General features: G+C 42.4%; 1 protein-coding gene across 1 annotated transcript in view; it reads right to left on the bottom strand.

The window, feature by feature from the left end:
* The window catches only part of ATM (ATM serine/threonine kinase), a 293,334-nt gene that overhangs the window by 190,614 nt on the left and 74,736 nt on the right, over positions 1-27,984 (bottom strand). Inside the window, 5 exon segments of the mRNA XM_030202389.1 lie at positions 7,649-7,774; positions 11,986-12,111; positions 16,040-16,265; positions 18,973-19,068; positions 24,428-24,622. Of these exon segments, the coding sequence (XP_030058249.1) occupies positions 7,649-7,774; positions 11,986-12,111; positions 16,040-16,265; positions 18,973-19,068; positions 24,428-24,622 (769 nt within the window).

The raw sequence follows: 27,984 nt of genomic DNA, 5'->3' as shown, positions 1-27,984 counted from the left end.
CCTTGATTCTCTCCAGTGAAATGCTGCTCAATCCGAGCAACTTTCCATGTTTTGGACATTCTGAGGAGTAGGTCTAAATACCAATGTCCATATTTATGGACATGGATGTTCCTTCCCCTGCTGAAATACGGAATGGGCTGGGACATGGATGTACAGTGTCAGCCACTCCCTAGTTCTGCCCAACACACATCCAGATGGTGCCCTCTTGCCATATGGACATTCTGCAGGTTTGGAAGGCCATATCCAGGAATTACAAAATGGGCATTTGGACATCCATGCACTATGTACAACTAAATGCCATTTTAGGGATGTCTAAAACACGAATAGTGTTTCTAAAATAACTAACTTAGTGCCTAAGGCCAATGTCTCCTAATTCATTGTAGAAATTCTTATCTTTCCATAGTATTCTTTACATAATTCAAAAGAAAAAAAAAATGTAATCCACCAAGCTACACACCTTTGAAGTGCAATAAACAATTCACAGTCAGATCACAATCCACTCACAAACAAAAAGTTAACATTGGCTGGCTCACACCCAATTCAAACTCTCTTTTATACATTCTAGTCAGATTCAAGTTATCCATTGTTTATGTTTATTAAAATATAATATACCATCTGGCTAAACAGATCATAGCGGTGAATAATAAAATCAAATCATTAAAAGAAAATGGAACACTATTATGATGATAGGAAAGCAACTAATTCATTCACAGCAAATTATAAAGAGTAATCCATTCACTCCACATTCTAAGTGTCCAGGTATGCAGTGGACATCCACCCAATCCCATCATACATTAACACAAAAAAGCAAGTAAAAAAAAAAAAAAAGGTTTTCAACAACACCTTACATTTTTTTCAAACTCTATTCTGTGCAAATGGGAACAGGAATTTGCTAGTTACTTGTGACCTGGATTGGCCACTGTTGGAAACAGGATACTGGGCTTGATGGACCTTCAGTCTGTCTCAGTATGGCAACGCTTTGTAAAGGGGTCCGCTTCCTCCACTCTGGGTTGGTGCTGGCAGCCCGGTTAGGCTCACAGGTGGCAGATAAAGAACAAGACTGCCACTTGGAATTAGGGCCAAAGTGTTTTATTCTCAATTCAGTTCCACTCCCAACATCAAAATGCAGTTCACAAAAATGGTTCAGGCCGGGGTCAAAACTCCAGCAAACATCCAGTTCCTTAACAGTTCAGGCCCACTTCCTTGGTACTACCTTCCCCTCTCCCTCAGAAGGGCTCAGTCAAAGTTCAGCCTGCTTTTCTATACATCCCAGTAGTTCCAACACATTCAGAAACAGTCTCTTCACAGGAAAACAATACTCAATTCACCTGTCCTCTTCACAGCACCTAGGAGGACCCTGTATGGAGCAGGGCTGACAGTTTTCCTTCTACCTCACAGCACCACCTCTGTGGCCTCTCACACTGCCTTCATGTGCTGGACAGGCCTGCATTTTCATTCTCACTCTCCATGGTAGCTTACTCTTCCCCCCCCCCCCCCCCCAGGGAAGCTCCAGTGGCAGGCCCTTTACATCCTCCACCTACTCCATGGATTCTCTCTCTCGATCAGTCTCCTCTCCCCCCTGGTGGCTGGGAGCCACCAGGAAAATCTCCCCCCTCTCTCATAGCTGGGGGGAATTATATACTGGTGATGCAGCCAAGGGACTGAGCTTCACCTCCCCTTCTTCCTCTAGTGTGGAAGGGAGTAACTGGCTCACCTAGCACTGAGTCATTGCTCCCCCCTGCTGGGGTTGGAAATCCGTTCCACCCTTTTGGGGCTACCCTCCTCTCTCCTTCTTGCAAGGGCTTCTGGGAATCATAGTTCGTGGATTAGTACTACTACTACTACTACTACTTCTTAACATTTCTAAAGCGCTACTAGGGTTACGCAGCGCTGTACAATTTAACATGGAAAGACAGTCCCTGCTCGAAGAGCTTACAATCTAAAAGACAAATGTACAGTTAATCTGATAGGTCAGACAGATTGGGGCAGCCTATATGTTCAAAAGGTTAGGTTCCGAATGCAGCATTGAAGAGGTGAGCTTTAAGCAAGGATTTGAAGATGGGTAAGGAGGGGGCTTGGCGTAGGGATACAGGAAGATAGTTCCAGGCATAGGGTGAGGCAAGGCAAAATGAGCGGAGCCTGGAGTTGGCAATGGTGGAGAAGGGTACTGAGAGGAGGGATTTGTCATGTGAGTGGAGGTTACGGGCAGGAATGTAGGGGGAGATGAGGGTAGAGAGGTAGTGAGGAGCAGCAGAATGAGTGCATTTGTAAGTAAGGAGGAGAAGCTTGAATTGGATGCGGTATCTGATCGGAAGCCAGTGAAGCGACTTGAGGAGAGGGGTGATACGAATATATCGGTTCTGGCGGAATATAAGACGTGTGGCAGAGTTCTGAATGGATTGAAGGGGGGATAGATGGCTGAGTGGGAGGCCAGTGAGGAGCAAGTTGCAGTAGTCGAGGCGAGAGGTAATGAGAGCGTGGACGAGAGTTCGGGTGGTGTGCTCAGTGAGGAAAGGGCAAATTTTGTTGATGTTGAAAAGGAAGAAGTGACAGGTTTTGGCAGTCTGCTGGATATGCGCAGAGAAGGAGAGGGAGGAGTCGAAGATGACCCCGAGGTTGCGGGCAGATGAGACGGGGAGGATGAGGGTGCCATCAACTGAGATAGAGAGTGGGGGAAGAGGAGAAGTGGGCTTAGGTGGAAAGACGAGGAGCTCGGTCTTGGACATGTTCAGCTTCAGGTGGCGGTTGGACATCCAGGCAGCAATGTCGGATAGGCAGGCCGATACCTTGGCCTGGGTCTCTGCGGTGATGTCTGGTGTGGAGAGATAGAGCTGGGTGTCATCAGCGTAAAGATGATACTGGAAGCCGTGAGATGAGATCAGTGAGCCTAGGGGTGTAGATAGAGAAGAGAAGGGGTCCAAGAACAGATCCCTGGGGAACTCCAACAGATAGCGGGATGGGAGTGGAGGAAGATCCATGAGAGTGCACCCTGAATGTGCGGTGGGAGAGATAGGAGGAGAACCAGGAGAGGACAGAGCCCTGGAACCCAAATGAGGCCAGTGTGGCGAGAAGTAAATCGTGATTGACAGTGTCAAAAGCGGCAGAAAGATCGAGGAGGATGAGGATGGAGTAGTGGCCTTTGGATTTGGCCAGGAGCAGGTCATTGCAGACTTTAGAGGATTAGCTGCCTCTCTACGGGGCCCCGGATGCTAGCCTTGTCACAGCTTATCCTATATAATAATTTGCACCTCCAACATTCTACGTCTGGATGCCTAGGTTCGTAACATCCATTCCCACTCATTGCCCCACCCTCGCATCAAAACGTAATGATGTCAGAGCGCGGAACAATGAGAGGGAAGGGAATGCTGGAGGCGAGGTGATGGCAGGAGGAGAGAATCGCGGGACATCGAGAGGAGGGAGGGAGGGAGGGCAAGGCAGAGAAGAATTGATGGACATGGATGGGATGGGAGGACAACTATAGGCGCCCCATATAAGAGGCTTGGGCCGTGACCTTCCCCTGGCTGCTGCCCCCCCAAACGCAGGGCTGTCTGACGCAGCAGCGCTGCAGCCAGGTAGCTCTCGGACGGTCCCTCCACTCCTTCCCGCCATCAGCTCCCCGATCGACAGCCCTCCTCTCCGTTCCTCCCCCCCTTACGCGTTTAACCCTTTAATTTTCTGGCACAGTGTCGGCAGTGAAGAGGACAACACAGTGGGCTCACCTCCAGCTTCTCCCTTCCCTCACACAGTGTCTCGCCTTCTGCGATGATGCATTTCCTGTTTCCGCGAGGGCAGGACACTGTGTGAGGGAAGGGAGAAACTGTGTTGTCCTTTTCACTGCCGTCGCTGCGCCTGAAAGTAAAAGGGTTAAACGCACCGGGAGGGGGGGGGGGGGGGAGGAACGGAGAGGAGGGCTGTCAGGGAGGGCACGGAGAATCACTGGACATGGATGGGAGGCCAGGGGGAGAGAAGAGATCACTGGACAGGACAGGAGGGGAGGGCAGGGGGAGAGAAGAGATCGCTTGACATGGATGGATGGAGGGGAGGGCAGGGGAAAGAGGAGAATTGCTGGACATAGATAGATTAAGGGGGCAGGGGAGATAGGAGAATTGCTGGACATGGATGGATGAACGGGGGCAGGGGAGAGAGGAAATTTGCTGGATATGGGTGGATAGAGTAGAGGGCAGGGGAGAATGGAGAGTTGCTGGACATGGATGGATGGAGGGAAGGGAAGTCAGGAAGGAGATGAACATGGATGGAGGGGAGGGAAGAGAGGAGAAATGCTGGACATGGATTGAGGGGAGAGAAGAGAGGAGAAATGCTGGACATGGATGGAGTCTGCGTACTCTATCTTTAAAAAAAATACTATAAACAAAAATCACAAAAAAAGAACGATTAAAACAAACAAAAAAAAAACATAGATAAAACAATCCTTATCTCACACCCCTGGAGCATATTACTCATTATACACCCTTCTCAATTATTACTTATCATGACGGTTCCCTTACAAACATAATCGCCATTACATGATAACCTTGCTAGCGCCCGTTTCATTTGTGTGAGAAACGGGCCTTTTTTTTTTACTAGTGTTCAATAAAAAAGGCGTCAAGCAAAAAGAATGCACATTCCTGCATGCTTAATCAACGAAGTATCATTCTCCAATCAGAAAAGAACCTTAATATCCTTCCCCATTTTCTTCTCCCTGTTGACCTCAATGCTTTTTACTAGAAAGATAACAAACCTTAGTGAGGGGTAGAAGAATCTCAAATGGTATTTTAAACACTTCCAGAATACACTACCCAAGAATTCACTTGATGATAGACTTGGGAACTTGGTAAGATCAAGAAATACATATTAAGACCCAAGATGGCTTTCTTGACTTCCTCCTGACCAATGCATTTTCATGGTTAAGATGAAAGAATTCACTCCTATTGGTATAGGGGAAACTGACCAGTCTTCTGTTTTGTCCTTCTTTGTGAAGCACAACTACAAGGGTGCAAACCAGCATGCTTCGGGGGTGCAGCTTTTTAGCGTTCAGCTCCCAGTCCTGATGTGTCTTCAAACTTCTAAGAACACGTGGAAACTTTCCTCATATGTACAGCCCTCTGGTAGTTATTCACATTGGATAGCAGTTCTGTTTGGGCAGCTTCAACAACTCAGGAAAAGCCCTTGGAACTCTTGAGGTTGTTGGGCTTAGAAGACTTCTTTCAGTTGGTGGAGAAGGCTGAGAACTCTTTGGGTAGGGGCATTGATTAAGTCTGTCCCTGGACTAAGAGAAACTGCAATGCAACAATGCCATCATATTTTGAATGCAAATGTGCATATCAAAGCTGGGCAGTGGAAAGGAGCAAGACTCAAGATTCTCTCTCGCAAAGTCAGGAAACATGTGAATAATTTGCCTCGTGTTTTGAATCATCTGCATCATATAAGGAGATCAGTGCTGTTATTGAAGCCTTGGAGAACAATTCAGTTGAGATGAAAACTGTTTTAAATCAACTCAAGTTGAATAGGCCACGTGGTTCTTTAGTACAAAACGATTATTCAGCAGGAACAGTGTTAGTGAAGAAAGTCTACAATTTACAGTATGTTATTGGAAAAAAGGCTGAACCTGGACTAAAGGATTCATGAACTGAAGTAATATTACAAGCATTTACTAGAATGGAGAAAATTGTGCTCTCAAAAACAGAGTTACAACATAAAATATGGTTGTAACGTTTGAGCATCAGGTACTGTACAGGACTGTGTTACTAACGTGAGCGAATGCTCTAAAATTATTGCTAATGTAGACAATAAAGAAATTGAGGACGTATCAAGGGATATAGCAAAGATTAATCTGTTACTGATGAGGAAACTTAAAATGATTTGAAACGCTAAAATATAAGACTGGTAAATATTTCTTAATAATGCGTCAATAATTGATCTTTTTAGAGTTATGTGATGGAAATTTTGGAGGTTCCAGAAACTTCTTTATCTCTGTTAATTTCTGCTAATTCTTTGCCTTCATATAATGAATTTAAAGAACCAGACTCCAGATCTAGGAATGTTGCATCTGGGGTGAACTCTTCTTCAGGAGAACTGTCGATGGATTTATTCACTCATAGAAAAGCTTCTTTGTTAGTGTCTTTATTATTACAACCTGATTGGAATTGGGTTTTCAAATTGTTTTTTAAATGTAAGAATAAAAAAAGTTTTGGAGACATAATTATGATTTACTCTGATGTTTCTTCTAAAACAGTCTCAGAGCCAATGAGATCTCAGGTGCTGGCAAGTGGGGCTACCTTTTCTTTGAATTATCCATGTAAATGTAAGATTAAGTATCAGTCAAATTTTGGGGGGGGTTTCTGATTCAAACTTTTTATTTTATTTTTTTTTAATCACGTAAAAGACATGACCGTAGTTTCAGATTTGATCTTACACATCTTTCTGCCTATAACCTGAAGTTTGTTTGGCACTTTTCTGGCTTCTACTGTGTTTGAAATGTTTGCTTCTTGGATCTTATATTTGGACTTATCATTCTATTGTATGCTATTACTGTGATAAAGATTATGTATCAACTAACAAAAAAGTATAGAGCTAAAAAAGAAATGAATATTTAAGATGTCTTGAAAAATTCTCCAAGTTGGTCTTCCCTAATTGCATAATGGCAATATTCTGCTCCACATTCTCCAGTCTCTTAGTATTCCTCCTAAGTCTTAAATTTAGGAGAAATGCACTGATTCTGAATGTACAAGGAGAGGAAATCACCAGTACATCAATTATTTTACTCAAAGTTACAAGAGCAGTGTATATGGAACCAACAGTGATTAACTGGTGATATGGTAAGCAAGGAGCATATTTTCAAAGCACTTAGCCTTCCAAAGTTCCATGGAAACCTATGGAACTTTGGAAGGCTAAGTGCTTTGAAAATATGCCTCAAGATCATCTATGTCCCTGCATCTCAAGCAGCCACAATAGGAATCAGTACGTTGGCATCTACAAACTACATTTTCTGGGGTCTTACTGCCATTTTATTTACATCAGGGGCAGTGACTCAGGTTCATCTTGTTACTGTAATTACTTCTGTTGAAAGGAGAGCCTTTAACACCCTTCCTACTTAAAGCAGCAGCCTGTACTAAGTCTCTGATGCTCCCACTGCTAGCTCAAAAAGCAAACTTACCACCACTCCCTGAGGTATGATGGAAGCCAGGACCAAGCACAGTGTAAGTGACAAAACTGAAATGTAGGCAAAATCAATGAGGATACATTACAACTCAAGGGACAGAGCTGCATCCAAGGTTTTATGGGTGGCACTAAACCTCCTAGCTCTGCTGCACCTAAGGAATCAGACCCACAAGTACAAAGGTATCCAGCATCAACTGTGTCTGTGAGGGAAGAGGAAGTCCCTGCAGTTTCTGAGAAATAAGCCTGTGCTTCCATTTCCATATCAACATTTTTGCACAGAAACACAAAACCCTCTTTAAATATTAAATTCTACATAATATTTATTGCATAAATGTGTTAGGACACACCTGTTTATGCTTTCACTTATACAGCAGCAGCACTTCAATTTGCACTGTAATTTTCTCAGGCAATAAGAGAGAACTGTAAATAACGTGCACACACAGAGCTACATTTTGCATCTCAAAGTAAATTCCAATATGCAAGAACTTACCTTAGAATAGTTGCATATGCAGTTTGTACACTGCATTATCAGATTCCTCAATGAGATGACCTTGGACTCCTCTGTTAGTTTAGTTTTAAGGAAGGAAATACTTTCACCAGCATAATGCATTACAGACTGAAAAAAACATTAACATCTTGTAAATATTTTTCTACTATACATCTGTGTATATTTGTACACAATCATATTTATACTGTCATTTGGCATACATAGTTCCAAAACATCAACATAGATACTCAAAACTCTGGTGTTGTTCCGAACAGCTCCGGAAAAATACCACTGGATCAGCGCGTGTACTCCCTAATGCTCAGTGCCAATGAGATGCAAATATAGGTGTGCTCATAGCACTGAGCATTTTGGAGATGTCAGAAGTTAGGTGAAAGATGGTGCCTGGCCCATGCGCTCAAAAGTTGTGCGTTAAGCACAGCTCTTGAGCACATACCCAGAGCACCAGAGGGGGGAGAAAGGAAGAAGACCGAACAAAGAAGACCCATACCAAAAAATTCAAGTAGGTTACGTTAATGCCAGATCCGTGGTAAACAAAACAACAATAGTAATAGACTGGATCATGTCAGAAAAACTTGATCGACTCTTCATCACTGAAACTTGGATGCATGATCAAGAGGACCCTATAATCCTAAACCTATGCCCTCCTCCAGGTTGCAAAATCACTCACTGGACCAGAGAGAAAAAGAGAAGCGGAGGCATAGCACTAATATATCGATCCCATTTTACCATCGAAACCACTGTCGAGTCCATAACAACCCAACTTGAAATAGCCTCAATCAAAATCCACCACAAAACCCTGCTCGACCACCTAAATTGCGTACTGTTTTACAGACCACCATGCAATTGGAAGGAAAGCCAGTCAATCTTCATGGACTTCATTTCAAATACTTGTGTATCCAACACCAATATACTAGTATTAGGAGACATTAACCTACACCTAGAAGACCCAAACTCTACTAACGCACGAGAATGCAAGGACTTCCTTCAGTTGTGGGATCTTAAATGGCCACACATGCAAACAATCCATGTGAAAGGACACACACTTGACCTCATCTCACACAAACTGTCCACAGCCCAGAACCTAATAATAACAGAAACTAAATGGACAGAAATACTATGGACTGACCATTACAAACTAAACCGATCCCTAAAATGGCGGAAAAGGGGTTCTCTTCGCATACAAGAACACATAACCCACAGCAAAAGAGGCCAAATAGACCCAGAAACATTCTGGCAACAGATATACAATAGCGACTGGACAACTCAAACAAACTCTATATACAGTACTACCTCTCAGAATGGGATAAAGGATGTAGAAGCATATTAGACGAAATAGCACCCTTACGAAGAAGAACTTCACGCAGACATAACTCGATACCATGGTTCAACGAAGAACTGAAAAAATTAAAAACACAGTCCAGGAAACTCGAAAGCGCATGGAAAAAAATAAAGCATGAACACACACTCAACGCATGGAAACAAATACAAAGAAAATACAAATACACAATAAAACAGACCAAAAGGTCATACTATAAAATTAAAATAGGGCCGGACTACAAAGGCATGAAGAAACTATACCAACTCGTGAACAAACTACTAGACATAACTCCGGCCACCAAAACCAATTCTGATATCCCATCTGCAGACAATCTTGATAAATACCTTAATGAAAAAAATTGTAAACCTACGCAAAACTCTACCTCAGGACAACACGGATACCGAAAACTTCATCGATGGTTTGCACCCAACCCTTGGTGAATACCCAGCGGACCGAACCTGGTCAAACTTCACTCTCCTCACCGTCGATACAGTAACCCAGGCGATTAACATGTTCTCCAACACTCATTGTCAACTGGATACCTGCCCCAGTTACCTAATAAAATCCACCCCCACCACTTCATAGCAGACCTCACATCCCACTTAAACTACATGATTCAACAAGGTCTCTTCCCTAAGGAAAAAGGCAACATCCTACTCACCCCTATCCCAAAAGACACCAAGAAAAAAATGAATGGCATCACCAACTACTGCCCAGTAGCATCTATCCCACTGGCAGTCAAATTAATGGAAAGCATGGTAGCCAAACTACTTAATGATTACATAAACGAATTCACAATACTACATGAATCACAATCAGGATTTCTCCCCCTACATAGCACCGAAACAGTATTAATTACTCTCCTAACTAAATTCAAGCAGGAAATAGCAACAGGTAAAAGCATACTTCTCCTCCAATTCGACATGTCTAGTGTGTTCGACATGGTCAACCATAAAATACTACTAAGACTCCTAGATTACTTTGGACTTGGTGGAAACACACCTAAATGGATCAAGGGTTTCCTAACCACTAGAACATTTCAAGTGAAATCAAGCTGAAACATATCATCACCGTGGAAAGCAGACTGCAGAGTACCACAAGGATCACCATTATCACCAATCCTTTTCAACCTTATGATGACCCCACTAGCTAGCCTTAACCCATTCATCTACGCGGACAACGTCACAATATACATCCCTTACATACACGATCTGGCAAAAATCACAAACAAAATCAAGCTCAGCTTGAACATCATGGACTCATGGGCAAATGCATTCCAACAAAAACTCAACACAGAAAAAACACACTGTCTCACCATCTCATCCCAATACAACACATATAAACCCACAAACAAACACCCCAGGATACACCCTTCCTATCTCAGACAGCCTGAAAACCAGAACCTCTCACTAGAGAACCAAGCAAAATCCACAATAAAGAAAATGCTTCACTCAATGTGGAAACTCAAACGCGTGAAACCATTCTTCCTGAGGGAAATATACTGCAACTTGATACAATCAATGGTACTAAGCCACACAGACTACTGCACTGGAATTTATGCGCGATGCAAAGAATAAATCATAAAGAAACTTCAGACCACTCAAAACACAGCAGCCAGGCTTATATTTGGAAAAACGCGGTTTGAAAGCGCCAACGCCTCCGAGAAAAACTGCACTGGCTCCCAATCAAAGAATGTATTGCTTTCAAAATCTGCAACCTGGTTCATAAAATTATTTACGGCGAAGCCCTGGGATACATGGCAGGCCTCATAGACCTGCCAACCAGAAACACAATAGGATAAGCTCGAACATACCTAAATCTCCACTACCCAAGCTACAAAGGACTCAAATACAAATCAACTTATGCATCCAGCTTTTCCTATTTAAGCGCGCAACTATGGAACGCACTGCCAAAAGTCGTAAAAACTTATGACCACCTAAATTTCCAGAAATCACTACAAACAAACCTGTTCAAAAAGGCATACCCCACCAACCCAACATAAAAGCCTGAATATCTGCAACACAACAAAACCAAAGCTCGTAATGGACATAACTCTTCCTCTCTAAGATTCCCTAATGCATCTGTCACACATGAACCTTATTCTATCACAACATCACCTTGTATTTGTTCATACCGGAATTGGCGAACGCCGATACGGTACTATGTAAGCCACATTGAGCCTGCAAATAGGTGGGAAAATGTGGGATACAAATGTAACAAATAATATGCATGACAGAGATTTGCATACAATGGAGGAAGCGCATGGTTACAGAATTGCCCTTTGAATGCCTGAATTAACATGGACGTAATGTAAAAATATGCAAATAAAATGAAAAGAATGCAAAACAGCCCATCGATAATTAAAATGGCATTTGGGTAACACAATGCATGTACATTAAGCTCTTACCATACATGCAATACAATGTGGAAACTTAATTTGCTAAATGAAATTACTAAATCTAGAAGTATGAAGCTAGCACTTCAATTAAAATCTGTGTGTTTCACCACAGTAACAACTAGAACAGTAAATAAAGGGCCCTATTTAAGAAAGGTGAGCTATCGTTTTTAGCACAAGCTAACGCTAGACACCCATATATTCCTATGGGTGTCTCTAGCATTAGCGTGCGCTAAAAACGGTAGCACACCTTAGTAAATAGGGCCTATAGATTCTTAAGTATAACCAAGCCAAGATATTTACTACCTGCACTATGTTTATAGCAAACTGAAAAATATTTTCTCTCAGTAACTGGTATATACACAGACAACAAGCATTAAAGTGGTCATGTTTGCAAATGACACACATTCCACCCTGCTCTCCATTGCTGACAGTTCCAATACTCACTCTATAACCTCAAGAAACATGCTTCTTCCCTCTATGCTCCCATTCTGATTATGAAATCCTAGAACCCCAAAACTGTATAATTCATTTTGTACAGCATTATGCTCTAAGAAAGGTCTACCATTACAGGATCATGCTTAGAAGCTTAAAAATTGTTGATACCTTGGCCTTCTGGAACAGCTCAGATTGACAGGCTTCCTCTTCAGTTAATATTCCAGCACAGCAATAGCACCCAAGAACACCAGTCAAGAGATTAGCACATCGCACTAGGTTTTCTGCAGAAGAGGTCTTCAATATAAACAAAAAGCACTAGTGAGTTCAATTTTAACAATGGTATAAAGCTCATACATGCCAAACCCAACAGCTCAAGGCATCTGCTTAATACAGCAAAATTGCTGACCTCTAACAGAGGTTCTTTGCAGACAATAGGAAGTATCAGACACCCTTGAACCTCTTATCCTTCTAACTATTCTTTCATTATTTATTTTCTCTATTTATATTCCACCTACCTCCCTAGGTGGATTACAAGTATACATGCATAATCAAATAAAAGATGACAAAATGACAAAAAAAAAAAAAAAAGAAGACAAAAAGCTTGTACAGTTCTCAAATATCTGCAATGAAAAAAACAAAACAAAAAAACCCAAAACAGTGCATAGACTTAAACCTTCACTAGCCAAGGAGAATAAATATGCCTTCAAGCACTTCAGACTGCTACCACCGAGTCATTTCAATCTCAAATCGACTGGTAATCTGTTCCATTCACATGGACTAGGCTATGGAGAAAGCTCCAACAATGGTCTCGGCAAAATGTATTTTGTGAAGTGCTGGGATTGATAAACAGTGTTCCCTCTGACTGCAAGGCTCTAATGATCCAATAAATTCTCACAACCACTGTGATGTTCCACGAATGGTGGTATAAGATGATTTGTAATATAATATGTCAACTAATAGCAAGAATGAAATATTACTAGATAAAGCTAGAAAAGCCTAAAAGGCTTTTCAGTTCATACAGAGCCAACATCTAAGGAGTATAATATATATATATATATATACACACACACAAACACATATCTACACTCTCCATAGATAAGCAGACTGTTATCAGTCCTGCATACGGGGACTCTGATGCTAACGATTTTGCATTTGGATTCCCTTATACCTTCTACCCTTAGGGATTTGGTAGGAAGTAGTCATATGAAAACTGAGTTTCATTTTTAATCAGATATCTTAGCGCCCACTCCTGGGAGTGGAGGAGTGGCCTAGTGGTTAGGGTGGTCCTGGGGAACTGAGGAACTGAGTTCAATTCCCACTTCAGGCACAGGCAGCTCCTTGTGACTCTGGGCAAGTCACTTAACCCTCCATTGCCCCATGTAAGCCGCATTGAGCCTGCCATGAGTGGGAAAGCACAGGGTACAAATGTAACAAAAAAAAAACAAAAATCAAAATAGTGAGGAGAAAATGCAAGAGTGAACGTTACAGGGCAGCTTTATTATACATTTCCTCTATAGACACAAGTCAAGGCAAGTTGAACAATGCCATGGCTCTTACATAGTGCGCTTCATGAAGCTTTTTTTACTAGCTGCAGAAAGCACTAATGCACACTTACTGCAGGTTAAAAATCACTATCACGCGGTGCGCTCAGGCGCCCTGAAGTAGTTTCAGGAATGGCACATGCTTCGCATGCACTAAAAAATGGATTTAAATTTTTAGCACTGGGGGCATCTGGAGTTGGAGAGTAGGCGTGTACTGCGCAGCTACAACACCGCACGCTAACCAATTAGCGCATGGTTAGTGCCTGAGCCCTTACTGCCTAGAAAATAAGTGTCAGTAAGTGCTCACATGCTAATGGGGAATTTAGTGAGTGGCCATTAAAGGGAAAATGGGGTCATCTAACTGCCGTGCTAAAAGTAGCCTCAGTGCGCAGGAAAGCCCCGCACCGAGGATAGTGCTGTCCACTTATTAGCACAGCTTAGCAAAAATGTCCCTATATGACTAATGGGAGGCCTGCTTTATTACAGCAAATAAAATGCAGTCACAAAATGTTCTATACCAAATTGAATGTAAGTCTAAGTCTCTTAGAGTAATAAACAAAAAGCTGGTAGAAAGTCAATTCTTGTTTTACAATCTAAGCTATGCAAGGCTGATTCACTTTTATGTGCATGAGATCTGAAAAAGAAGGCTCAGAAGAATAAGTACATAAGCATCGCCATGCCGGGACAGACCAAGGGTTCATCCAGCCCAGCACCCTGTCTCCAACAGCGGCCAAAAGAACAAACAATTTCTCCCGCCCATCCCAGAAATAGTGGATTATTCCCACGTCCATTCAATAACATTCTATGGCCTTTTCCTCCAGGAAGCTGTCCAACCCTTTTTTAAAGTCCGCTAAGTCAACTGCCTTAACTACTTTTTCTGGCAACGAATTCCAGAGTCTAACAAAAACAAGAATTCTAAATACAAAGCCTAAAACAAACTTGGTAGAGTATTGAAATATCAATGTTGTATTACCACAGCCAGAATTTTAACATTTTTTTTTTTTTACACTTGTGTGGGGAGATGACAGTTTCAAATATAGTAGATTTTTTTTTTTTAAAACACTGCATGTTTTGGGATATCCATTTAAAACGTATGCATTAGTATTTAAAATCCTATATGGCAATGCATCATCATATATGATGAATTTCATTCAATTATCGACTGAAATAACTCACTTTTTGACTTTATATTTTCCTGCTCTAGATAAGTTTAAGTCTTACAAGTCACTGACTGCATCCTTTTCATAAGTGACAATAAAGTTGTTGAAAAACTATCCAGTTTAGAAAAGCATTGAAAATTTTATTTCAAAAATTTGTATTAACGGGAATTTGATTTGTTTTAATCTTATTTTAAACTTTTTAAGTTGAAAAAATGTGTACTTAGACAAGAGTGTAAAATCTGCTTGTTCTAGCCCTCTTAACTTCTCTCATGCATATTCATTCTGGATATCCTGAAAGCCAGACTGGCTGAGTGTATGATACCCACAATGCACTGTCTCCATGGTATGCAAACTTCTCTCATGCATATTCATTGTGGATATCCTGAAAGCCAGACTGGTTGGGTGTGCCTCAAGGACAGGGTTGAGAACCACCTCTCTACAGGCTAAATGGTATTACTATCGGCTAAGTGGACTACAATGAAATGAAACTTGTGTGACTTTATATAACAGCTTGCTTAAAAGCTCTCATACAAATTACATCTGCCTAAAACAGAAGTAAACGTGTCCTGTGCTTATAGGTAAAAATTGGTACAGGTATGTGCATTTATAAAATATTTGCCTAAGTGCTAATCCCACCCCCGGGAATGTCTATACAATTATGGCATAAGAGTAAACACTATTGGGTCAATATTCAGCTGCCGTGATCAGAGCTGTTTTTTTGTTTTAAACACTATCTGCAAAAATTAAATTGAACATGAATATTTAGATACCAAGTAGAGATGAATATCCAGGTAGAGCAATTTGAATATTGCCACTGTTTATTCAAACCATTATCTGGATAAAGTTATGACCGCTATTTTCCTTGCCAAAAGTTATCCAGGTAGTTAAACCAGATAGCAAGCTCACTATCACTGTTATCTGAAAAACATCCGCCTCCATCCCAGTACCATGTGGATATGTTTATTAAAAAAGTTTGATATATCACAAATTCCCAAATAAGAATCACAGTGGTTCACAATTAATTATAAAAACATATTAAAGACATGAAAAGGAACGCCATTATTAAAAACAAAGATAAGTAAAATAAAAGATAGACAACACCACAAATCTTAAGATTAACAGATCAACTAGTCTCGTAATGGGCACATTTTGGTAGGGGAAGATTGAGACAATTAGAATGAAGCGACCGAAGGGCTCGAGCAGGTGTATATGGAATAATTACTGAGGACAGGATAGCGAAGAGACAACCTGTAAGGATATTCAGCAGAACAATCTTAGCAACAGCTAAGACATTATCTGAAATTATCCAAATAAATAGCTTTGAATACCAGACCCTGTTTTCTGAGCACCTACTTTTAAATGTGCATACTCTAGGGCAATATTGTAAGTGTCTACTTGAGTATTTAATACATTGTTCTACAAGCTCAAATAAGGGGTTTCAAAGGTAAACTAATATAACTAAGAAAAAGAAAAGTAATGGCAGTATAGCAAAATATAAACTATAAATTATTTGCTTCTTACCTCACTTGAGTAACTATCAAGCAGTTGCTCTGAAATTGCTGAGAGAGAATGTTCCAGCTTTTCTTTGAAGTCCTGGTTTACAGTCAGAGATGGAGTAGTCAGTTTTCTGTCTGTGATTTTTACTGCCAGACTGCTGCAGAGAGTTACTTCATCAAATGATGTCAGAAGGTAGAGTTCTTCATTTTCTGAACGCCAAACATTTCCCCTGCTTTTCTTATTCTGGACACTTGAATAAAACATACACACTTTCTAGTTAATATATATTCTCAAATCACAACAGAAGCTATATCTTATTAGAAATTTAAGAATAAGTAATACACTGGGGATATAATCCATGGTCCAGACTACCCTGTACATACACAATACTGCTTTACACAATGGAGTGATATTCATTTAAAACTTCCCTTTTACTAGAGATAAGATCTTATACGAACATAGTAGAAGGCTGGACAGAAACTCTGAAAACTGAGTCTTAATTATTGCACTAATGGTCTTGTTACCTTTTGGTCTAAAGAAGCTCTGCAGTCATCTGTTCTTTGTTAGTGTTAGACCATCTCTCTCTCTGAGAACATCTCTGCCCAACATGTAATCTCAAAGTGCTCTGGAGGGCTAGATGACACTCGGCTTCTGAAGTGGTTCATCTCTCAAGAGTGGTACAAAGAAGAGCGGCCTTTATATGTCTCTTCATACCCTAAGTGCACAGGATTGCTATGCTGATTTGATAACTGTGATAGTGGTTTCTGAGTTCTCTGCTGGAGGCCAAAGGGAACGTATTAAACCTATTCGACAAAGGACACAAATGCATCCCTGATTCCTGAGCCGTGTGCCTTTGTCAGATAGTATACTATAGAGCAGGGGTTCTCAACCCAGTCCTTGAGACACACCTAGCCAGTCAGGTTTTCAGGATACCCACAATGAATATGCAGGAGACAGATTTGTATACAATGGAGGTAATGCATGCAAATTTATCTCATGTGTATACATTATGTATCTCACAATGTTGTCTAAGGTATCATTCAATAAATAGTTGTACTAAATTCATACAATATACTCAACAACTATTGCATTTATTTTTATCTTTATTACATCAATTAATCTCATAAACCTAACAATTATTGTCTAAAATCCCCATATATCTATCATTCATTCAGTCATCCATTCACTCTAATTCACATTTATAAAACTAATATCAAAATATCAAACTCTATAACAATATAACAATAGAACACCCGGAATAATAGAATCACTTATGATCTTATAACAAAAATGTTGCTTTCAATAGCAATATTGGTGTAAAACTTGTAAATTATACTGACATTCAAAAACATTTCTTCTTCATTACGATCCTCTCTTAATCTATTGGTAACCTGCTGTAAACTTTCTGTTGCCCTGTGGCAATTAGTCCATTGATTAAGTCAATTGTCCATCACAGCAGGTTAAAACAAAAGGTTACATTCCATCGTAACCCACAACTGATAACTCTGTGCTGTGGTATTGAATGACAGTAGTTCCATTCACCGTGACTCCATACTTCACGGGACTTTTCCTTGAATTTCAAACTGCTTCACTGCAGCAGTCCTCTCATTTGTGTGCTAAAACAGTTGTACAACTGTTTTAGCACACAAATGAGAGGACTGCTGCAGTGAAGCAGTTTGAAATTCAAGGAAAAGTCCCGTGAAGTATGGAGTCACGGTGAATGGAACTACTGTCATTCAATACCACAGCACAGAGTTATCAGTTGTGGGTTACGATGGAATGTAACCTTTTGTTTTAACCTGCTGTGATGGACAATTGACTTAATCAATGGACTAATTGCCACAGGGCAACAGAAAGTTTACAGCAGGTTACCAATAGATTAAGAGAGGATCGTAATGAAGAAGAAATGTTTTTGAATGTCAGTATAATTTACAAGTTTTACACCAATATTGCTATTGAAAGCAACATTTTTGTTATAAGATCATAAGTGATTCTATTATTCCGGGTGTTCTATTGTTATATTGTTATAGAGTTTGATATTTTGATATTAGTTTTATAAATGTGAATTAGAGTGAATGGATGACTGAATGAATGATAGATATATGGGGATTTTAGACAATAATTGTTAGGTTTATGAGATTAATTGATGTAATAAAGATAAAAATAAATGCAATAGTTGTTGAGTATATTGTATGTGTATACATTATAGATATCATGAAAGCCTGACTGGCTAGGTGTATCCTGAGGACTGGGTTGATGACCCCTGGTATAGAGTGATGTACAGGAAATGAAGCTGCTCACAGATTACAGAATATAATCTGGTCTCATAAAGGGTCTCAGTAAAGAGGTCTTTCTCTCTCTATTTCCAAGCTGAGACTGGAGAAAAGGCCAGTACATCCTAGATGAACTGAGCTCCTGGCCAATCAATCAAAGCCCAGAACAACAAGTTTTTAAAAGTATACTGCATCTTACTTCCTATCTGTGTTAGACTAAAGAAAAAACTGTCCGCTCTCAGTAACAGCTTTAAATATAAACATGCACCACCTGTTGGCCAAACTACAGAAATACACTTCAAGGAATAATTAATACAGTTTTACAGGCTTAAAAGCCCACTGTTTTGTCACAACATATAACTGCGTTAAGAAGTTCAGTTCTTTAAATTTTTATATAACTATGTTTAGAAAAGATTTATGTGAACATCAAACAAACAATGGGCTCCTTTTACAAAGCGGCACAACTGATTAGCATGCACTGAATGCAAAGTTGTTCATGGGAACTGAATGGGCTTCTTCGCATCGAGCACACCATTAACTGGTAGCGTCATTTTGTAAAAGGATCCCAATGTTTGCCAACTATTTATTTCTTAAATATAGTCACATTTTTTTTAATTTTTTTTAATTAATATTAAAAATACAGTCACATTTTTAACAATATACTAAGTAACAATATGGACTTACCACTCAGTCTTGTTTTGAAAAAATGTCATCGCACTGTTACAGTCCTTTATAGCCAGACTCACAAGAATCTTCTCTATAAGCAGATGTGGAAAGTCCCTGTAATGAAAGGGAAAGGTGCCTCAGATCACAAAAATGTCACGCAAGAATCAACATAACATCTCACTGAAACACTATCTGAAGTGTAATACATAGTTTTAATTTCTTTGTCCTAAGAGAGATATAACCAAGTGAATAGCAATAAACTTAAAAGGGATAAGAATGCATAGCATATGATGTAAGTAGGGCATCAAGGCATGTTTAATTTGCAGAGGAAGAAGCTATGAAGTGATATGAGAACATTTTGTAAAATGTATAAAAGGATCAATTTTACATTTGGAACGATCTTAGTCAGTGAAGTTGAAATGTCTCCTTATGAATGAACCAAAACCTATTTAACCTTCTATTCCATGTTCCATAATATTGCAAGCAGTAGGATATGAACTGTAGCAACAACTCATTTCTGGCATCGCCAAACAAGACTCAGAAGATAATTAAAGAATACAAATATAAGTATTACTGAACATGCTCTCATATTTACAGGGTGGTCTATGCATACAACCAAGGCACATTCCTGAAGGTAAGTCTTGAAATTTTGCAAATATTTAGTTTTGATAATAAGTCATTGCTAACTTTTCAATGCATGAGGACTTGGTAAGAACATAAAAAGTACATGCCCAGGAAGAGTTGATAAGAATTTATGTGTAAAGGGAGTATAGCAATCTGGAAAAAAAAATGTTTCTCCCAAAAGACTTCAATGTCTGAGCCTCCCCCTCCTAGCAGGCACTGTGAATTGAGTCTTGCAACTCTTGGCTATTTTCAGAATGAACTTAACCACCATCAAATGGTGAGGATGATGGTGCTTCTCAAATCTATGAGCCTTCTGAACTCTGTACTTGAGTCAACCTTTTAGTTAATAGGAAAAACAGAGAGGTAGATTTCCCCCAGTCTCATCTGAAACTCCTTTATAATCCTGTGAATGGGCACTGTCACTGCTTCCTTGAGTGGGTTGAGGAACTAGAAGATATCCAGTGTTTCTACCCTGGACTACTCCGCTTCCATCTCTAACTTAAATGGGATGATATGAGCCACCTCCCTTGTAAACTTAATGAAAGAGCTCCTGATGCTGATCCTTCTCTTTCAGCTTTTTTTTCTATTTTTTTGTCTCTTTATCCATTCAGATTTCATTCATTTTTACTATCCACTCTTCGATCTCCTTTTTTTCATTCCATTCACCTTTCCCCTGCTTTCCTCATCAGGCCCTCCTAGTCCTCTTCTTATTCCCCAGTCTTACTCTTCTGTTTCTTCCTCTACCATCTCCTTTGTCTTTCTGTCCCCCTGCAGCACTGCCTCATCTCTCTTTTTCCCCATCCAGCATTACCCCATCTCTCTCTTCCCCATCCAGCATTACCCCATTATCCTTCTATATGTTTCTTGCCCCCCCCCATCCAGCATTACCCTGTGTCTCTCTCTTCTCCCCATTTAGCATTACCCCGTTCTCTTTCTCCCCCATCTAGCATTACCCCCATGTGTGTCTCTTCTCATCTACCATTACCTTGTCCACCCCATCCAGCATTACCCTCTCTCTCTCCTCTGCCTCTTCCAGCTTTACCAATTCTTATCTCTTTTCTCACCCCATCTTTCATTATCATTCTGTGTGTGTGTGTCTCTATCTCTTCTCCTCTGTCATCTCATCTCTCTCTTGCAAATGTAGGCCTGAAGCAGGAAGAAGTAAAAGCAAGGCAAAGATGCATGAGACCAGTTTCCTCTGTGGATTGCCAGTAGCTCTGCTGGTCACATCCCTTCGACTCAGGAACTTTACATCAGATGGAGTCTGACCGGCAGAGCTACTGGCAGCGCACGGAGGAACCTGGTCCCAAATGTCTTTGCCTTGCTTTTACTACTGCTGCCGTAGCGGCAGCAACTCCAACTTGAAAAGACAACAGTCCATGCAGGAGAGAAGAGATTGGGAAGGTGACACTTGGGGCTGGGGAGGCTTAGCCTCCCGAAGCCTCTTATATGGGGTACATATGCTCATCTCCCTTCTTTATGTTTTTAGCCATTTGTTCTTCCATCAGAGCCTTTGCCAGCCATATTTCTCTCTTCACTTCTTTCAGTTTTATCCAGTAATCTTTTTTGAGTTCCTCTTCTTGTGTTCTTTTGTATTTCATGAACGCCACCTCTTTTGCCTTATTTTATCAGCAACTTGTTTAGTGAACCATATTGGTTTCCTTTTTCTCTTGTTCACCTTATAAAAATAACTATTTCCCTCGTGGGTTCCATCACCTCTTTGAAAAGCATCCACAATCTCTCTACTTCTTTCCGACTCTACAGATGGGAATCTTGCAATTCACATCTGGCAGGTTGAAATCTCCCAGCAACAGTACCTCCCCCTTCATTCCCAACTTTTCGATACCTACAACCAAATCTTTAATCAACTTCTCCGTTTGTGTTGGAGATTTGTAGACAACACACGTATGGATGGAGGTTTCATCTTTTCTTTCTAAGACAATCCATATCGCTTCTTCCACTCCCCAGCTCCCCTGCTTTTCAGTCAGTTTAATATTCTTTCTAAATAGGGTATAGCCCAGTATATTTGCATCCCATTCATGGGAGTCATTGCATCACATCTCCATGACAGAAACAATATCCAAAAGTTTACCTGTAGCATCAGGGTTTACAGACCATGAACTTTGTTACATAGACTGCAATCATTTGTGTACATAGCTTTCCAGATATACAGTGGGGGAAATAAGTATTTGATCCCTTGCTGATTTTGTAAGTTTGCCCACTGACAAAGACATGAGCAGCCCATAATTGAAGGGTAGGTTATTGGTAACAGTGAGAGATAGCACATCACAAATTAAATCCGGAAAATCACATTGTGGAAAGTAAATGAATTTATTTGCATTCTGCAGAGGGAAATAAGTATTTAATCCCTCTGGCAAACAAGACCTAATACTTGGTGGCAAAACCCTTGTTGGCAAGCACAGCGGTCAGACGTCTTCTGTAGTTGATGATGAGGTTTGCACACATGTCAGGAGGAATTTTGGTCCACTCCTCTTTGCAGATCATCTCTAAATCATTAAGAGTTCTGGGCTGTCGCTTGGCAACTCACAGCTTCAGCTCCCTCCATAAGTTTTCAATGGGATTAAGGTCTGGTGACTGGCTAGGCCACTCCATGACCCTAATGTGCTTCTTCCTGAGCCACTCCTTTGTTGCCTTGGCTGTATGTTTTGGGTCATTGTCGTGCTGGAAGACCCAGCCACGACCCATTTTTAAGGCCCTGGCGGAGGGAAGGAGGTTGTCACTCAGAATTGTACGGTACATGGCCCCATCCATTCTCCCATTGATGCGGTGAAGTAGTCCTGTGCCCTTAGCAGAGAAACACCCCCAAAACATAACATTTCCACCTCCATGCTTGACAGTGGGGACGGTGTTCTTTGGGTCATAGGCAGCATTTCTCTTCCTCCAAACACGGCGAGTTGAGTTCATGCCAAAGAGCTCAATTTTTGTCTCATCTGACCACAGCACCTTCTCCCAATCACTCTCGGCATCATCCAGGTGTTCACTGGCAAACTTCAGACGGGCCGTCACATGTGCCTTCCGGAGCAGGGGGACCTTGCGGGCACTGCAGGATTGCAATCCGTTATGTCGTAATGTGTTACCAATGGTTTTCGTGGTGACAGTGGTCCCAGCTGCCTTGAGATCATTGACAAGTTCCCCCCTTGTAGTTGTAGGCTGATTTCTAACCTTCCTCATGATCAAGGATACCCCACGAGGTGAGATTTTACGTGGAGCCCCAGATCTTTGTCGATTGACAGTCATTTTGTACTTCTTCCATTTTCTTACTATGGCACCAACAGTTGTCTCCTTCTCGCCCAGCGTCTTACTGATGGTTTTGTAGCCCATTCCAGCCTTGTGCAGGTGTATGATCTTGTCCCTGACATCCTTAGACAGCTCCTTGCTCTTGGCCATTTTGTAGAGGTTAGAGTCTGACTGATTCACTGAGTCTGTGGACAGGTGTCTTTCATACAGGTGACCATTGCCGACAGCTGTCTGTCATGCAGGTAACGAGTTGATTTGGAGCATCTACCTGGTCTGTAGGGGCCAGATCTCTTACTGGTTGGTGGGGGATCAAATACTTATTTCCCTCTGCAGAATGCAAATAAATTCATATACTTTCCACAATGTGATTTTCCGGATTTAATTTGTGATGTGCTATCTCTCACTGTTACCAATAACCTACCCTTCAATTATGGGCTGCTCATGTCTTTGTCAGTGGGCAAACTTACAAAATCAGCAAGGGATCAAATACTTATTTCCCCCACTGTATACTGTCTCTCTCACCCTCTGTTTATCCTTCTACCTAATCTCCCCATCTACCTTCTTCTTGATAGGCGAGTTGCTAAGATGGTTTATTTCAATTCTAATTCTTTTTCCACTACTATCACTTTTTTGCTGTTGGTTTTGGTGGGGATGAATTCCAGAGTTCATCTGCTTCCGTTTAGCACCCCCACCTTCAAATTTAAATGCCTAGAAATGTTATTGCCTGGATTTCTTATTAAGGATCCTTTTTCCTATGTCAGAAAGATGTATCCCATCATTACAAAACAGCCTTTTGTTTTTCCATATATTGCCCATCCTTCTATGTATTTGAAATCACCTTTTTGGCACCATAATTTGAGCCATCTATTAAAGTTCTCTGTATTTCATAGTCTTTCTTCATCCTTTCCATAGGCAGGCAGTATTTCAGAAAAGGCCATAGTCTTTACCAAGGAACTTAACCCTCCCCTCAGCTTCTGGAAAGCTCTTTATGTTAGAGGTATACTATTCCCTGGACACTTCATTTGTTCCTATGTGTATTACAACATCAGCCTTAGACTCTTTACTCTCTTCTCTAATTGCACTCTGTATTTGACTTGCATTTTTTTCTAGCTGAGGGGCCTGGAAAACACAGCACTTTGTTGGGACCCATGGATTCTGCTTCCAATTTAATGCCTCAGATAATGGACTGCTCTAGCAGCAAGACCTTTCGGTTTTGAGATGTTATGTCTATATGTACTGGGAATGTGATTTCCTTTTAATTACTGTCTTGGTCTCTGGCTTCACTTCAGTTCAGATTTTTGAGTATCATAACATTTTAGTACAGCAAATTAATTTTGTAGGGGAATCTCTTGGTAGGGTGGATGCCTCTGTGAGACAGGTCACAATCTACCAGAGTGTACTGTTTGGTATAGATTGTTTTATTCTTTGTAACAGATCATACAATAACATAGTATATATCATATATTAAGGTGCTCATTCTTGGATGAAACTGTCACATTATGGAAGCTTCTACTAACAATGGCATTTTAAAAAATCTGGCTCCAACATATGTTTAGACAAAAGACCTATTTTAGTTCAGCAATATAATAACCTGCAGACTACAGGTGAGGGTTCTGGGTTTTCTTCCATATCTTCATCCAGTTGACAGAAGAGCAGCCACTGCATTATTAACTCTTTTAAAGTATAACCTCTAGTTCCATCATAAACACTTGTCTCCATTTCTATTTTCAAGTTTTCTGGCAGTGCATAGGAAGTCAATGCTAATGCCAAGCAGCATACAGCAGGACTGGAACAGAGAAAGAAAAAGCAAAAGACTATACTATTTTAAATCACAAATGAAAGACCTAACACTCTATGTTTAATAATAAGCAAAACATTTAGTACAGTGGCTCTCGAACCTGCCCTGGGGAACCCCCATCCTGTCGTGTTTTCTGGATACCTACAATGAAGGTAAAATTATGTATAATCATACCTGATAATTTTCTTTCCATTAATCATAGCTGATCAATCCATAGACTGGTGGGTTGTGTCCATCTACCAGCAGGTGGAGATAGAGAGCAAACTTTTGCCTCCCTATATGTGGTCATGTGCTGCCGGAAACTCCTCAGTATGTCGATATCAAAGCTCCATCCGCAGGACTCAGCACTTAGAGAATTACACCCACGAAGGGACACTCTGCCCAGCTCACCACCGCCGAAACGGGGGAGGGGAATTAACCCAGCTCATCCCCACACAAGTGGGGGAGGGGAATCCGTCCAGCTCATCCCCGCGGAGCGGGGGAGGGACACCACACCCGCCGATGCGGGGGGATCTGGCTTATCCTGCAACCGCGGGAGGAGCTGACTGACCCTAACACCGCCGAAGCGGGAGGGGTACAAAGCTGCCCTACAGCCGCACGAAGCGGGAGGGAGTGCCGGCAGAATTTATGTCTCAATCCAGCCCCGTAAAACGGAGGGGAGAGGAATGCAGCAGCTCACTGTAACACAAACTCGTCTCAACTCTTGAAGAATCCAAGTGAAAGAACTTGAACACGAAGTCTTTCTGAAATAACTGAAGACTAAACTTGAACCTGAAATGCAACCAGAATAAAAACAGAACAGATATCTGGGAGGGACTATGGATTGATCAGCTATGATTAATGGAAAGAAAATTATCAGGTATGATTATACATAATTTTACCTTCCATATCATCAAGCTGATCAATCCATAGACTGGTGGGATGTACCGAAGCAGTACTCACCCAGGGCGGGACATTGAAATCCCTGACCTCAACACTGAAGCTCCAAACCGGGCCTCCGCCCGTGCAGCCACAGTCAAACGGTAATGCTTGGAGAATGTATGAGCCGAAGCCCAAGTTGCCGCCTTGCATATCTCTTCCAAGGAGACGGATCCGGCCTCTGCCATCGAGGCCGCCTGAGCTCTCGTGGAGTGAGCCTTCAGCTGGATAGGCGGCACCTTCCCCGCGGCCACATAAGCCGCTGCAATGGCTTCCTTGACCCATCTTGCCACTGTAGGCTTAGCAGCCTGCAGACCCTTACGAGGACCTGCAAACAGGACAAACAGATGATCCGATTTCCGGAAATCATTGGTCACTTCCAAGTATCTGAAGATGACTCGTCTCACATCCAGATATTTAAGAGCAGAGTACTCCTCTGGGTAGTCCTCCCTACGAAAGGAAGGGAGACAGAGCTGCTGATTCACATGGAAGCGAGAAACAATCTTGGGCAGGAAGGAAGGCACTGTGCGAATAGTCACTCCTGCCTCAGTGAACTGCAGAAAAGGCTCTCGACATGAGAGCGCCTGGAGCTCGGAAACTCTTCTGGCTGAAGTGATAGCCACCAAAAAGACTGCTTTCAACGTCAGGTCTTTCAGAGATGCCCTCGACAAGGGTTCAAAAGGCGGCTTCTGCAATGCTCTTAGCACCAGGTTGAGATTCCACGCAGGCACCACTGAGTGCAGAGGAGGGCGCAGGTGATTAACTCCCTTGAGAAAGCGCACCACATCTGGCTGCGAAGCCAGGGAAGCACCCTTCAGGCGGCCCCTGAAGCAAGCCAGAGCCGCTACCTGGACTTTAAGGGAACTGAGCGACAGGCCTTTCTCCAGACCTTCTTGCAGGAACGCCAACACTGAAGAAATTGGAGCAGTGAAGGGAGAAAGTGAGCCTGCTTCACACCATGCCGCAAAGATACGCCAAACCCTGGCGTAAGCAGTAGAAGTAGAGCGTTTCCTCGCTCTCAGCATAGTGGCGATGACCTTGTCTGAGAAGCCCTTCTTCCTCAGACGCTGCCGCTCAATAGCCAGGCCGTAAGACCAAAGGGAGAGGGATCCTCCATCACCACGGGACCCTGATGTAACCGGCCCTGCTCCACTGACAGCCGCAGAGGATCGTCGACTGAGAGCCTGATCAAGTCCGCATACCAGGGACGTCTGGGCCAATCCGGACCCACCAGGATTACCCTGCCGGGATGCTTTGCCACCCGGTCTAGCACCCTGCCCAACATGGGCCAGGGCGGGAACACATAGAGGAGCTCTTGTGTCGGCCACTGTTGGAGAAGAGCATCTACTCCCAGGGATCGAGGGTCCCGTCCTCTGCTGAAAAAGCGCGGCACTTGGCAATTGGCCGATGACGCCATCAGATCTAGGCTCGGCTGGCCCCAGCGCTTCGTGATGTCCAAGAACGCCTGAGCAGATAGTTGCCACTCTCCGGGCTCCAAGGTATGGCGACTGAGAAAGTCCGCCTTGACATTCATGACTCCGACAATGTGGGCCGCTGAAAGCTGCTCCAGGTTCACTTCCGCCCACTGGCAAAGACTCATAGCCTCCTTGGCTAGAGGGGCGCTCTTGGTACCTCCCTGGCGGTTGATATAGGCCACAGCCGTGGCATTGTCCGACAGGACCCGTACAGGCTACAACACCAGTACCGGGATGAACTCCAATAACACCAACCGAATGGCTCTGAGTTCCAGGAGGTTGATAGACCACTGCCTCTGCAGGAGACTAGAGCCCCTGCGCTGTCCTTCCCAAGCAGTGGGCTCCCCAGCCCATCAAAGAGGCGTCTGTCGTGACGACAATCCACTCCGGGGTCACCAGAGGCAATCCTGCAGACAACTTGTCTGTCTGCGTCCACCAGCTCAGCGCCTTGCGCACTGCTGGGTCCACGGGAAGGCGCACAGCATAATCCTCCGACATCGGAGTCCAGCGCAGCAGCAGAGATAGCTGTAGTGGTCTCATATGAGCCCTGGCCCAGGGCACTACTTCCATCGTGGCCGTCATAGAGCCCAACAGCTGCACGTAGTCCCAAGCCCGAATAGGAGAGGCTACTAGGAACTAGTCCACCTGAGCCTGAAGCTTGACAATCCGATTGTCTGGCAGGAACACTCTGCCCACTTGGGTGTCGAATCGAACTCCCAGATACTCCAGGGACTGAGTCGGGCGCAGCTGGCTCTTCTTCCAGTTGATGATCCATCCCAGGGAGCTCACAAGAGCAACTACCCGGTCCATAGCTTTGCCGCACTCTGCATAAGAGGGGGCTCGGATCAACCAGTCGTCCAGATAAGGATGGACTTGTACTCCTTCCTTTAGCAGGAAGGCCGCTATGACCCCCATTACTTTGGAAAAGGTCCGCGGAGCAGTAGCCAACCCGAAAGG

The sequence above is a fragment of the Microcaecilia unicolor genome, chromosome 4 (assembly GCF_901765095.1).
Source record: "Microcaecilia unicolor chromosome 4, aMicUni1.1, whole genome shotgun sequence".
NCBI classification, from domain to species: Eukaryota; Metazoa; Chordata; class Amphibia; order Gymnophiona; family Siphonopidae; genus Microcaecilia; species Microcaecilia unicolor.
This window is presented reverse-complemented; position numbering and strand designations above follow the sequence as displayed.